The 12,925-nt window shown below is 46.5% G+C and overlaps 1 protein-coding gene across 1 annotated transcript; it reads right to left on the bottom strand.

Moving 5' to 3' along the window:
• Positions 1-5,798: 5,798 nt before the first annotated feature.
• On the bottom strand, positions 5,799-6,818 carry LOC138595064 (putative nuclease HARBI1). The gene has a single exon (XM_069666382.1). The coding sequence runs from the start codon at positions 6,816-6,818 to the stop codon at positions 5,799-5,801; it is 1,020 nt and encodes a 339-aa protein (XP_069522483.1).
• Positions 6,819-12,925: the final 6,107 nt, after the last annotated feature.

The raw sequence follows: 12,925 nt of genomic DNA, 5'->3' as shown, positions 1-12,925 counted from the left end.
CACAGTCTGCGGTCTCTTCTCCTTTAAAGCTCTCACTGCTACAGTATCAGCAGGGTCCATTTTACTGCCATCCGCAGACACGATGCGCCCCAAGTAGCGGACCTCACGTCTGAACACTTCACACTTCCTAGGTTTCAACTTTATGCCATGCTGACGTAGCCGCTGTAGCACTGTCCTCACATGTTCGACGTGATCCTCAAAGGTTCTGCTGAAAACCAGTGTGTCATCTAAATAAGGGATACAGATGTCATCTCTCAGTCCTTCCAAACAATTCTCCATGCAGCGCTGGAAGGCAGCTGGGGCGTTCATAAGACCGAAGGGAATCCTGATCCACTCATAGAGACCCCATGGTGTCACAAAAGCGGTCAGAGGTCTGCTCTCCCTCGTCATAAATCCCTGATGGTACGCCTTCCCTTGGTCTAGGAGAGAGAACCATGAGTTGCCTCCTAGCCCATCCATTATGTCTTGCACTCTGGGTATAGGCTGACGGTCAGGGAGCGTCTTCCTGTTCACCTCACGGTAGTCAATGCACAGTCGTAGACTGCCGTCTTTTTTTCGGACACACGACTGGTGAAGCATAAGGGGAGTTAGATATCTCTACCCAGTCCTGAGCGATGAGGTCACTCAGGTAGTCCTTCATTTCCTGATACAGTGGCTTAGGCACAGAGAGATATGTTTTTGCTACAGGCTCAGTGTCTTTCAGTGATATGTGAAGTTGCAATCTTTCTATGCGGCCAATATCATCATCTGTCCTTGAAAAGGAGGCAGACTCCTCTCTTAACATATGGCGAACTGTCTCCTGTTCTGGCTCGCTGAGATGACTCCGATTTACAGGTGGGTCCCAAACATTAACATCCGTTTGACCCGCTTTAGCAGTGATGTGATTTGTTGTGACTGACGGTGGTGGGCGAGATCTCTCCAGCACAGAGGTGGGGTAGACTGCCTGGACATGCTGGACAGTCCCAATAACAGTTCTCCCTGCTAACACAATGTCATGATCTGTTGGGTTCTGCACACTTACAGTAATAGAGGGTTTTTTTGTGCCTCTGGTTACCTCTACTGCCATGTCACACAGTTCAAGTCCCTCTGTCCAGCGAGGATTCACATCAGGCTCGAAGATGAGTATTGCATCCTCCTGTGGGGAGTCCATGTGGACGTGACACTCAACTTGGACTGACAGGTGTTTAGGTATGTTGATTCTCTCCCTTTTTGTCTTGACTACATACTCATTTGCTTGCTTAACACTGACTTGCTCAACAACAGCAGTTACATGTTTTACAAAAGTGTCTGTGTAGCCTGGGAATGATGCCCTCACTGTTTTACTCAGATGTTCCCTGTGAGTAGTGTCTGATTGTTTCAATTCACTGTCAACAATGATCTTAATTACATTAGAGCCAATGATTGGTTGAGCAAGTTTTCCACCCATCATTACAAGCTTGGGAACAATTACTTCTGTCTTGGATGCAGCCCCGGAAGCTAACCTGAAAGCTATCTCAACCCAACCTGTGTATGGCATGCTTTCCCCATTTGCTGCTTTTATATCTAGGCCCGGTGCCACGTCCAAAATGTCAGAAATGTCTCTCAGTCTTGTGTCTGGTAAGTGCACTTCTTTCCATAACTCGTCGATTATTGTCACTTGGGAGCCTGAGTCCCACAGAGCTTGGACCCTTTGACCTTGGATGAGGCAGCTGACCATGTGTTTCTCTCCTACTAATGGGGCTCTCTTAGCCTGTTTTTCTCTTCTTGAGGTAGCGTTAGCAGTCATACATGAGAGAGGTTTGCAATGTTTTTTGTGTTCAGCCCAATTATCAACTTGACATGGCCTAGAGCAATAAAACACCTTTTTACAGGATGCACACTGTTTCAGCATTACCCCTTCTCCCTTCTGTCCACAGTGTGCACATTGCTGGGACCTCGCTGTGTGATTGGTCACTCCCTGTCCCGTGCGAGTGACCTTCCTCCGTTTAAAGGCTCACCTCCAAATTGTCTCTGTCCCCTTGCTCGACATCCAGCAAGGAAATGTTCGCTGCTGCCACACCTGTAGCAGTGTGTACAATAGTCCTCAGCTCCACTCTGTTGACAGCCAAAACATCTCCTCATTCGTCCGCGATTTGGTGGAGGGAAGCTGCGTTGTGGGGCAAATCTTTGCTGGTACTGGGCAGTTCCACCTCGGTGTCTGGGGCCTGCATTGAACCAGTAGCTCTGTGACCAATCCTGCATCTGCTCACCTGAGAATTGCTGTCCTGATGTGCCATCCGCGCCCCCTGCTGGTGGTTGTGGTCTGGGTGCGTGCTGGGGCTGTAGCATGGACTCCCTGATTTGAGACACTTCCACTTTCAGGTCTTTCAACAGAGCTATCTCAGATTTAATCTCCTCAAGCTGGGAGAGAACGACAGGGGAAACTTTAGGATTTTGGTGAGTAGCTGGTTTTTCATTCTTTTCAGCAGGAACATCACTTGACTGTGCTGAGTGAACAGAAACAGGTTTCTGTTGCCCGGCCATTTTCTTTTTCATCTGTCTCTCTGTTTCATAGGCACATGCAGTGTTCATTCTCTCAAGCAACAGTTGGTCAGAGATGTCAGCTTGCTCCAAATAAGGCTGAAGATCACGCTTGATGTTGTCGTTCTGAAGTCCAGTTAACACAGTGTGAAGAAACATTCTTTGCACTAGCCCAGGATCATACTGAAGACCCGACTCAGATTCCTGTGAGGCAAACAAGATCTTTTGTCTCAGGTCGAGAGTGCGGATGAGGAAGTTCTGGGGGGGTTTCTTTAAATCCTTGCACCTCAGAAGTCAACTGAGTGTAGAGATCGGTTGAACTTTTCTCTTGATAATGTGAACGGAGGATTCGTCTCAATGTTGGTAAAGTCAAGTTCATTTTGCCCTCCAAATAGCTGCGAAGCTGCATACCAGGCGCTATGGCTCTAATCACTGAATCCACAATCTCTAGCTCTGGAAACCCCTTGCTTAGACCATGTTCAATTTGCCTTGCTAAGCTTGAAAAAGTCAGTTTGTCTTTTTGACCAGGCTCACCAATTTGTCCAGCAATTTTAAAGTCTTTGTGCCAGTGATGAGGTGGAGGGTTGTGGGCTGTGTTCTGTGTTACCTGTCTGTTGTAACCGTTGCTTTTGGTGTCTCTTTCGTTCTGTGTGCTTGCTAGCCGGAGCTGCAACACTTCAATTTCCTTTAATAATTTTTCCTCCTCTTCATCTTGTTTTTTCTGCTGCTCCTCCGCTTGTTTTGTTACGCTAGCATTGCACACAGCCTGTAGCTCGTAGATTTTGTCTTGAAGATGGAGTAAGTCAGCCATACCTTGATCCTCAAGGTCCTCTAGCTCTTCTCTCTGGATGTAGCTTGAAATTAGCGTGATGAGGGCCGTGCGTCCTTTGCCGCTAACATGCTCGAACTCCGCTCCGCCGAGGATTAAATAGTCACACAGCTACACTAACCTTTCTCTGGGCAGCAAACACAGTTCTCTTATAACTCCGTGTTGTAGTTTCTCTATCTCTGTCGACGCCATCCTGCAGAATGTGGGCGCTAACGGCGAGGTGGTACCGATTAATCTTCTTAGCAGTTAGCTCTCCTGGTATGTAGCAATACCTCAGATTACTTGTAGCCGAAGACGGTCGGGTTCCCACGGCGGCCGACTCCTCACTTGCTCCGATGGTCCGGGTTGTTTTAAAAAAAAAAAGGGATGTGTGACGGTTGGGGACACCTCTCGTCGATGTTAAACCACGCTGCACACAATCCCAGCGGTGCCTCCAAATGTTACGCCCCGTTGCCGGGGAAAATGATAAAGTAAAAACGGTGAAAAACTACAAGAACACCACACGTTTGCCGCCATTCAGTGTATTTTCTTTTTTAGCCACGTTTCTCTCATGCTTCTCTCTCAACACGCCAAAAAAAAGGCATCAACAATCGATCGCAATGCAGCACATTCGCCACAGACTTGACAAAGAAAATAGAAGAATACAATTGAGTTTTTAAACATAACTTATGCAAATGCATTCTCATAAAAGGCAAGTAAAAGATTGTAAACAAAAACTGATATAAAATAAACTATTTTATCTACTACTGTTGTTACTGTCTCTGTTGTCGTTTCTGGACCTGCGAGGCAAAAGCAGTTGAACACGGAACAGATGATCAATCATCATTTTAACCCTTTTAGCTCAGAATACATGAAACAATGAATTATTCCATTTTTAATCACTATTCCTAATGAATTATTATGTTACACTTTGAACAACATGAATTACAATGGCCGCGTTTCCCAGATTCGATCGTTCTTAAGGACTTAAGAAGGCTCTTAAGAAGGGTTCGGCTAAGAAGGAGCGCTAAGATAGGGGTGTTTCCCAGACGCGTTCTTAACTGCCTTCTTAAGATCCCGCCAAAGAAGCTTCTTAAGAAGCTCTTAGTGGGAGCTGTCCACCGCCGTGGTGCTGAAACTAAATCAATCGATGCCAGGCAAATCGATCACCCACCACTTTATCAGCGCATAAATCACACACAAGACCCTGTGGTCCCCACACACAGGTGCAATTAGGCTACGCGCGCATGTGTGTGTGATCACAGCTAACAGGTGTATCCAAGTAGTAATCAAGCCCATTAACGCATATATACCCCCCTGTGGCTAGGCACACACATGTGAGAATGGAAAAAGCAGCCAGCAAACGAAACAAGAGGTCACCCTCGTTTACCGCAGAGGAGATGGCCGTATTAGTGGACGAGGTCTGGCAGCACCGTGATGTGTTATTTGGGGGAACAAAGGGCAAAAAAAACATCGCATTAAAGAACCGAATTTGGCAGGCCATAGCCCAAAAGATGTCCCCCTCTAGTCCCTGTGGCCTGCGAGACTGGGGTGCTGTAAGAAAGAAGTGGCAGGAGTTCCAAAGCCAAACCAAAAAAAAAGGTGCAAAGGTGAGGCGAGAGAGCATGGGCACGGGTGGTGGCGCACCTGGTGCTACAACCCTCACTCCGGACGAGGAAAAAGTCCTTTCCATAATTGGAAAGACGGCCTCTGAAGGCATTAGTGGGGGCATCGATCTTCTGGGGGACGAGGGCCTCTCAGAAAACAGTGAGGGCGAGGAGGAGGAGGAGGAGGAGCCATCTGGGAGCAGAGCGGCGACATACACGTCCCCAGGAGAGGACGACCCCCCACAACCGAGCCCTGTCCCCGCGCGCCAACCAGCAGGGCCCGGTGTCCGCATGCGGGGAGGCTTAACAGGGCGGCCCCCCATAACGACCTGCACCTGCAGCGAGACGCTGGTGCGTCTCGAGAGGGAGAAACTGGCGGTGCTGCGGGGGATAGAGGGCCAACTGGAGAGACAGACTGCCCTCCAGGAGGAGATGGTGCAGATCCAACGCCAGAAGTTGGAGCTGCACCGGAGACAGCTGGCACTTGCCGAGGCGCAGTTCAACCGTCCCTCCATCTCGGTCCCAATAATTCTCCCCCAGGATGGAGGTAAGGGGCATTTCAATTTTTTTTTCTCCGCATTGCACAATGTATCCCGTTCAATTTCACTAATCAATCTCCCTTCATTGCAGGTGATGCAGATGCAGACGCCCAGTAACGACAGCGGTGCCACTGCTTTTTGTTTCTCTTTGTTTTTTTTAATAAACTACTTTTCCTTTTCAACCGTGTGTTGTGTGGATCATTTTGCGTCATTTCCTAGCTTTCAAGCCCTATACATGATAGTTGATATGGGTTGTGTGATGGTAGTGGGTTTAATGTTGGGAGTAGGGTGGTGCTGATATCAGTGCTTGGTGACTGGTGGTGACGGGGTAGGGGCTGATAGACATCAAAAGAGATTCACAAGCTCCTCTCTGGTCTGGACACCAGCTTGGTGGAGTGCTGCTCGGGATTCGTGGGGGGCGGGGTTGGGGGCTTCGTCTTCCGATGTTTCCCCATCTTCATCCACAGGAGGCGGCTCATCTGCTCCAACGCGCACTGCTATGTTGTGCAGCATGGCTGTGACAACAATCACGCGGCAACATTTCACAGGTGACAAGCGCAGCCCCCCCGACGAACGATGGATACATCGGTAACGAGACTTCCACCTGCCAAACACCCGTTCAATGTGGGTCCTGGTGTGTGTGTGGGCCTCATTGAACCTCTCCTCCTGTGGTGTTGCTGGGTTGGTTATCGGTGTCACGAGGTAACTCCTGAGAGGGTAGCCACTGTCCCCGAGGAAGATGCTCCTGCCGAACTCTCCTCTGCCAGCCTTCTGCCCCACAGCTGAGTTGGCCCACGAGAAGCTGTCGTGTGTGCCTCCTGGCCACCTGGCAACGATGTCTGTGATGAGGCCATCGTGGTCCACCGCCACCTGAGTGTTGATGGCAGCGTAATGTTTCCTCCCAATCCAGCACGGATCCACCAGAGAGGGATTGTGGATTGGGATCAGTGTGCCATCCACGACACCAATCACCCGGGGGATCCCAGCCATGGCATGAAATCCACGGTGGACCTGGCGGACCTCGTCCCGTGTGGTGGGCATTCTGATGTGTGTCTGGGCATGGCGCAGGAGGATCGGTGTCACGGCTGCCACACTCCGTGAAACCGATGCCTTGCTGAGGCCGGTGCCATCCCCCACCACCTCCAGGAAGCTCCCTACTGCGTAAAAACGCAGCGCGGCCAGGAGCTGCACCTCCGGGCTGAGGGCAAAATTGCAGCGGGTTGCCCTCTGGATGTGTGGTGACACTAGCGTGACGAGGCGTTGGATCTCCAAACGGGGAAGCCGGTACTTGGACTGGACAGCCCGGTCCGACAGCACATTAAGTGGGGAGAAGTGCTGACGCACATAGGCATTTATGTAAACCATCTGGCTTCGCGCACGGCGACGCTGTTGGTTAGCAGCGAGAATATGCTGTATTGCAGCCATGGTGTCTCACACGCGTGGACTTCAGCAACGCCTTTATATAGACTAGCAGGTGGAGCCTCTCTTGATGAGGTTCCAGCCGGGTTCAATTACACCTGTCGGTTTCCCTGATATCTGTGAAATACCACAGGGTTGTTGATGTTTTTATAGCTAATGTAAACTCATATGCAGATGCCGAATGTGTGTGAAAACGTAATGAGTGATAGTAATGATGATTCATTTTATTTATGTAGCTACAGGAACACATGGGCAATTCTTTATTTTTATATCGTTATTTTTCTTCTTATGCTATTGTTTTTCTTGCGTCAGTGTTCTGCAGCTGTGGGCGCACATTCATCATTACGCATGGTTTTAGTATTCCTTTGAGTGTCAGATATAACTTTCCCTGACGCGGCTGCAGTGAGCGTTTGGTCGCTAAGAAGGCTGTTAAGAGTGGGTCAGGCTGACCTTACATTTCCTTCTTAGTGAAAGATCTTCTTAAGCTAAGAACGACTCTGGGAAACACATCCTTCTTTCACAGCGCTCTTAAGAGCGCTCCTAAGAAGCTCTTAGCGCTTAAGAGCTTCTTAACGAATCTGGGAAACGCGGCCATTGTTTTTAATCAAATCTTGCCATGAATTATTGTTTTTAGCCATAAGCTTGGTCCTTTTTATCATGCACAACTTTATAACCATGACATGAGCAGGGACCAGGAATAATATTCCCTTTCAATAAGCACACGAACACAACAGCTGAATATTAAACTAAATAAACCACAAAAGAAAATATTTAACCCAAACGAATAAACCCAAATAAACGAAGACAGAAAGGAATTAATCAAATCAATAAGAGTTGTGGTGGGATGGAAAACCCGGAGCTGCGTGGGCACACGGCAGTATTACTGTGTCCCTTTAATCCACATGTAGACCACGCAGCAGCAGAAGAAGACGGCGGAGACGAAGCGACCGCACCAGGGCTGGGGGGCCGTGGACAGCCGTCCTTCACGATGCCCAGCTGGTAGTCCGCGTCACCGAGCCGTGGCAGCGCAGCCCCACACAGAGCGCAGGGGGAAGAGGAGAGACAAACTGTGGCCTCAGCAGCTACAGCAGGACAGAGAGCAGGACAAATTCAACACGAGGACAATAAGCCAGCAGACGTCGGTAACAAAAGAGCCAGCTTACCCGAGCGAAGAGAGCTTAACCCCTGGCCCAAAACACCTTCACGGTTTTCCTGGTGAGGGCAGAGAGCAGACTCCACACTCCTCAACCTCCTCACAAAACGGCACCAATCAACACGGCCGACAACGCTGTGGAGCCACAAAATCACCGCAGCTGTAACACCATGATGCACAATAAAATCAGTCTATAAGTATAGCAACACTCGCCTACCGTACAAATCCCGCTCGGGGCAAACAACCGGAGCACGCCAGCAAGCCCTCTCTCAGTGAACGCCAGGCAATAGTGTGCGCACCCGCGAAAGCGCGACTAATAACAGGCGGCACCGCTGCGCAATCAGGCACAGGTGGTATTGATTGAGTGGAGGTGGAGCAGCACTCAACCTGCCACATGTGCATCGGTGCAAAAACATCATGTTTTGTTGTCTCCTGTCACTGTACCTCTGAATAGGGATTTAACGTAAGAAAAACTTTCCTTCACACCATGATGTTAAACTTTACGCCAGTCCGCGGATCACCTGCGTGCTGAACCGTGCGATCCCACCGCTAGATGGTAAGTGGGTTTTATTTATTTACTTTTTTCCCACATTGTTAATAAGGAAGTAGAAATGTCCATCTTCATTGTTTAAAAAAAGACGAAACAAACGGCCGACTTTGTCAGATAGCCGCTCCACTGTTTCCTCGTATACAGGATGTGCAAGTTTCACTTTTAATGACTTCTAACACATTAGCCACGTTAGCTTTAGCCTTATTAGGTTATAATGTTTCACAATGCTTTTAGCTAGTTGTTGAGTTTGCCTGCAGAGAAGCCAAACACAAGCTTTTTCAGTTCTAATGTTGAGAGATGAGACATCGAGCTTCAGATATGTCCCTGAAGGATTAGGTCAGATAAAACTTTGATTATTGGGAAGATGCTGAAGAAAGAGAAACTGAGAAGTGAAAAGGGGGAAACAACAACAAATGACTGTATATATAGATGGACTCCACCTCCTCACGTTGTACAAAATTGAAGCCAAAACCCCCCAGAGAACACAAGAAGCTGTTCTGCTGCAGACTGAGCTCCTCTGAGGGATCTTTGCCGTTTTTTTCTGGTAAGTTAGATGTGTTATTCTGGTAGCATGAGGGGCTGTACTTTGTGTATTTTGGCTTCTTCTTTTTTTTTTTTTACAACAAGAGGAGGGGGAGACAAGTCGTCCATCTTTATAAACAGTCATTGATTGTGTCCAAGATCTGCTGATAATGCCAGGTAATTTATATACAACTCTTTCACAGTGTATAAAGAGGAAAAACTCTTTATGAGCCAGCGTGCATCGCATGTGCAAAGTACTATTACAATTTCTGTGAGACCAGGTTGGTGCAAACGAACCCTTGCCTTACCCTGGGACCATGATTAAACGTGCATCTCTTCCTGTGTCAGAGAGACATCTCTGTCAACATGGAGCTCTGTCAGTTTGCACCCGCAGACGCACCCAGTAACTTCTCCTCTGCATCAGCTGCTGTTTTCACACATTTATTTGGCTACATTTTCACACATTTGATCTTTGTGTTACTTTTGTTCTTAATCTGCAATGACTGTGACCTGATGTAGTTAGTTACAGTAAAATGACTTGATATATTAGTCCAATTGTTGCTCAGCCAACATTTTTAGTAGCATCCATCCATCCATTATCTTCCGCTTATCCGGTGCCGGGTCGCATTGGTAGTAGCATATATTGCTTATTATTCAATATTAATACGTCAGTGAGAACCTTCTTTCATGCAGATTAATGGTATAAAGAGGAAGGAAGTCAGACAACTTCTACAGCTTGACTTCTGCCTTCTGATGATCACAAAGGAGCATTTTCTGTGAAGAGAACATCCTCTCCCTGTTGTAAGTAGAATTATCCATTGATATGACTGATATGTATTTGCAAAGGTTCTTTACCGTCCCTGCTGATGTGTTTTATTCTCTCTGAAGTCACACAGGGATGAGAGGAGCAGCTATGAATTTAAAAGCAGCAGCAGCAAGTGGGTTGGTTATCGTCCTTCTCGTTGTGCCAGGTACTGTACATCCTCATTTACATTGTAAGACATTTATTAAGCTTATTCAGAACAGGCTTCATATGTTTTTAAACATTTTATAAAAGAACAGACTTCCTAAATGTGCACTTTTCTGGATTTAATGTGAGATATGACGTTAAATGATACAAACCATTTAAAGCATATTCACTTGTGTATTTACAGATTGTTCTGTATCCTCATGTTTCAAAGTCTTTAGATGTGTTTCATGTTTTCACACATGAAACATCTGTTTGCATCATGTTACATGAACTTTTGAGAGGTTTGGAGTATTGCACATGACGAGTAGTTCTCTAAGGCTGGAGCTGTCAGTGGTACATCTGAAGGATTCAGTAACTTAAGAGTTAAGTTACGGAAGTCTGTATTTCCTTAATGAGAAGAAGGGGAACCAACTTTGCCAGTGCATCAAGTTACTTACTGACGTCTGTGAGAGCCTGACCGATACTGGACTTGTGTTCATTGTAGGTATTATATGTTATAATTAAAAGAATAACATTCAAAATCTGAAAAGTTATTGTCACATTTGCATGACATACAAAATTCAGATAAAATAGAGTTTCTGTAGCAGCTTTAATAGCACTAAAATAAGCACCGTAACTTGAACTTCTTTATGAGACTTGAAATAGACTTCACAAAACGTCTTCATTTGCCGTTCTGTGAATGAGAACAGTCCGCGTGGGTCTCACTGCTGTATGGAGCTGCAGGTGTGACGGAGGGCGGAGTAGACAGACGCACACACCTGGCAGCAGCGCGACGATGGCTTATTAAAACAAAACCCTGTCTCTTCCTGCGGGGTTGTACGGAGGTGTAGACGTGTAAGCTTGTTGTTTAGAGCGTAACCGCTGTGAAACTAGCAGAAAATAGAGCTTAAAGCTCCTGTACCTTCATTACTATCGAACTTCAAACTAACTGAGAGCCAGACTGTACACACGGAATCTCGTCTGTGCCGTTTAGATGCGCAGAGGGTAGAAACAGCGGTGCGCTGAAAGCAAGCTTTCTTTGGCTGATTACTGTGATTTTAACGTGAGTTTGTTGTTCACAATGTTTCGTTCTGTTTGGGAAAGATAATATGCTGCTCCCCTTCGCTGTGTGTGCAGCTCTGCTCAGCTGTGACGCGCACTCTGGCAGCGATAGGGACGTCCTCATTTCCCATCATGCCTGCCGCCTAGTGCTGACTGAGTAGTTTAAGTTGTTAAGTTTATGTTAGAAATTGTCATTTTTGTGCTGGTTTATAACCATGAGTGAGGAGGCTGTTACATTTCTTCACTCAAGCTCTATTATGGTGGAATAACTTGGAGCTTGGTACTCCTGTTGATGAAACAAACGTTATACCCTCTGCTCGTCAGGAGGTGTAATGACTTTGTCTCACAGCACTGCAAGAATGAAAGTCATTAATAGTGGAGCATGTTGGATGATATATATGCCGATACTGATATTTCTGCAAAATGCAATGATCAGCAGATGAAATCAGCTGACCCGATACATCGGTCGGGTTGTTGTCTGTGTGATGTTTCCATGCATTCCTGATCTCTAACACTTTGTCTTTGATCTTCTATATGTCTGTGTTACTGTGCCTTAATAATAAAATAATAAATTATATAATAACAACCACTTTAATAAAGCATCACTTTCCTCAGACTCAAGATTTACTGCCACGTAGTTTTGGGAAATGTATTTAAGTCATGGAGCCGGTTTCTTTATTGAAACACCTGTACAGGTAATTGTCGAGTATTTCGTCTGTTGTGATTTTCTTAATGTTTTTTCTGGTGTGCTCTGTGTTACAGTGGTACAGGGGGAGACTGACTGGAGAGTGACTTACTCTTCCACTCAGATCTGTGCTTTAAAAGGATCAACTGTGGACATACCCTGCACCTACACATACCCATCCACAATGAATCAACAAACGACTGAAGTTCAAAGCAGCCTGTGGTTTGCTAAGAGGAGAAACAATGAACCTGTGGATCTGATGACAGACTCAGACTACACAGGTCGTGTTCAGTATCTTTCTCATGAGAACGACTGCACTCTGAGAATCTCAGACCTGAGAGAGAGCGACTCAGCTGAGTACGAGTTCAGGATCATAACAAACCAACCAGGTGGAAGTTTTAGTGGTTCACCTGGAGTCACTTTGTCTGTCACAGGTAACAGTTTCACCAGAATATTTGGTGTTTTTTGTGAATACTACTTTATCTTTGTGGGTTTTTTGTATCTGTGAACTTTATTGGTTTATTTTGAAATAACATTTCACTTCTTTCTTCTCGTGTTCAGACCTGCAGGTGCAGGTGGAAGGATCATCATCATCGACCCGCGCAGAGCTGAGGTGTCACAGCAGCTGTAATGTGGCTGATAATCCTTCATATGTCTGGTTCAGTAATGGAGTGAAAATGTTTGAAGAGACATCTTCTCTTAGAGGCTCTGCTTATGGTAACAGTTACTCCTGCGCTGTTAAAGGACGTGAGGGATACCGCTCTCCTGCAGTGTGTGAGTTGACTAAGAACAAACTGTGTCTGGGGTTGAGTGAAATAGCTCAGTTAGTTGCAGCAAGTTGCTTGAACAGTAAAAAAAAAAGTTCAGGATTTGAAAATCGGAGCCTCTGGATCTCCCTACAAGAAGTAGTCCTACCTCAGTGAAATCTCCGTCTTTTTCTCTGTTGTTATGAATTTAATTCTTCTTCCTGATGTGCTCTGTGTTACAGTGGTTCAGGGCTTTGGAGTGACTTACTCTTCCACTCAGATCTGTGCTTTAAAAGGATCAACAGTGGACATACCCTGCACCTACACATACCCATCCACAATGAATCAACAAACGACTGAAGTTCAAAGCAGCCTGTGGTTTGCTA

This window comes from Semicossyphus pulcher, unplaced genomic scaffold (assembly GCF_022749685.1).
Source record: "Semicossyphus pulcher isolate SPU_LCO1_2020_fin unplaced genomic scaffold, fSemPul1.0.p SCAF_17, whole genome shotgun sequence".
Taxonomy (NCBI): Eukaryota; Metazoa; Chordata; class Actinopteri; order Labriformes; family Labridae; genus Semicossyphus; species Semicossyphus pulcher.
Note: the sequence above shows the minus strand (reverse complement) of the source record. Positions and strands in the feature narration are given on the sequence as shown.

Bases quoted from the DNA above. Each gene is read 5' to 3' on its own strand.
- LOC138595064 (XM_069666382.1), bottom strand. From the start codon at position 6,818: ATGGTTTACATAAATGCCTATGTGCGTCAGCACTTCTCCCCACTTAAT.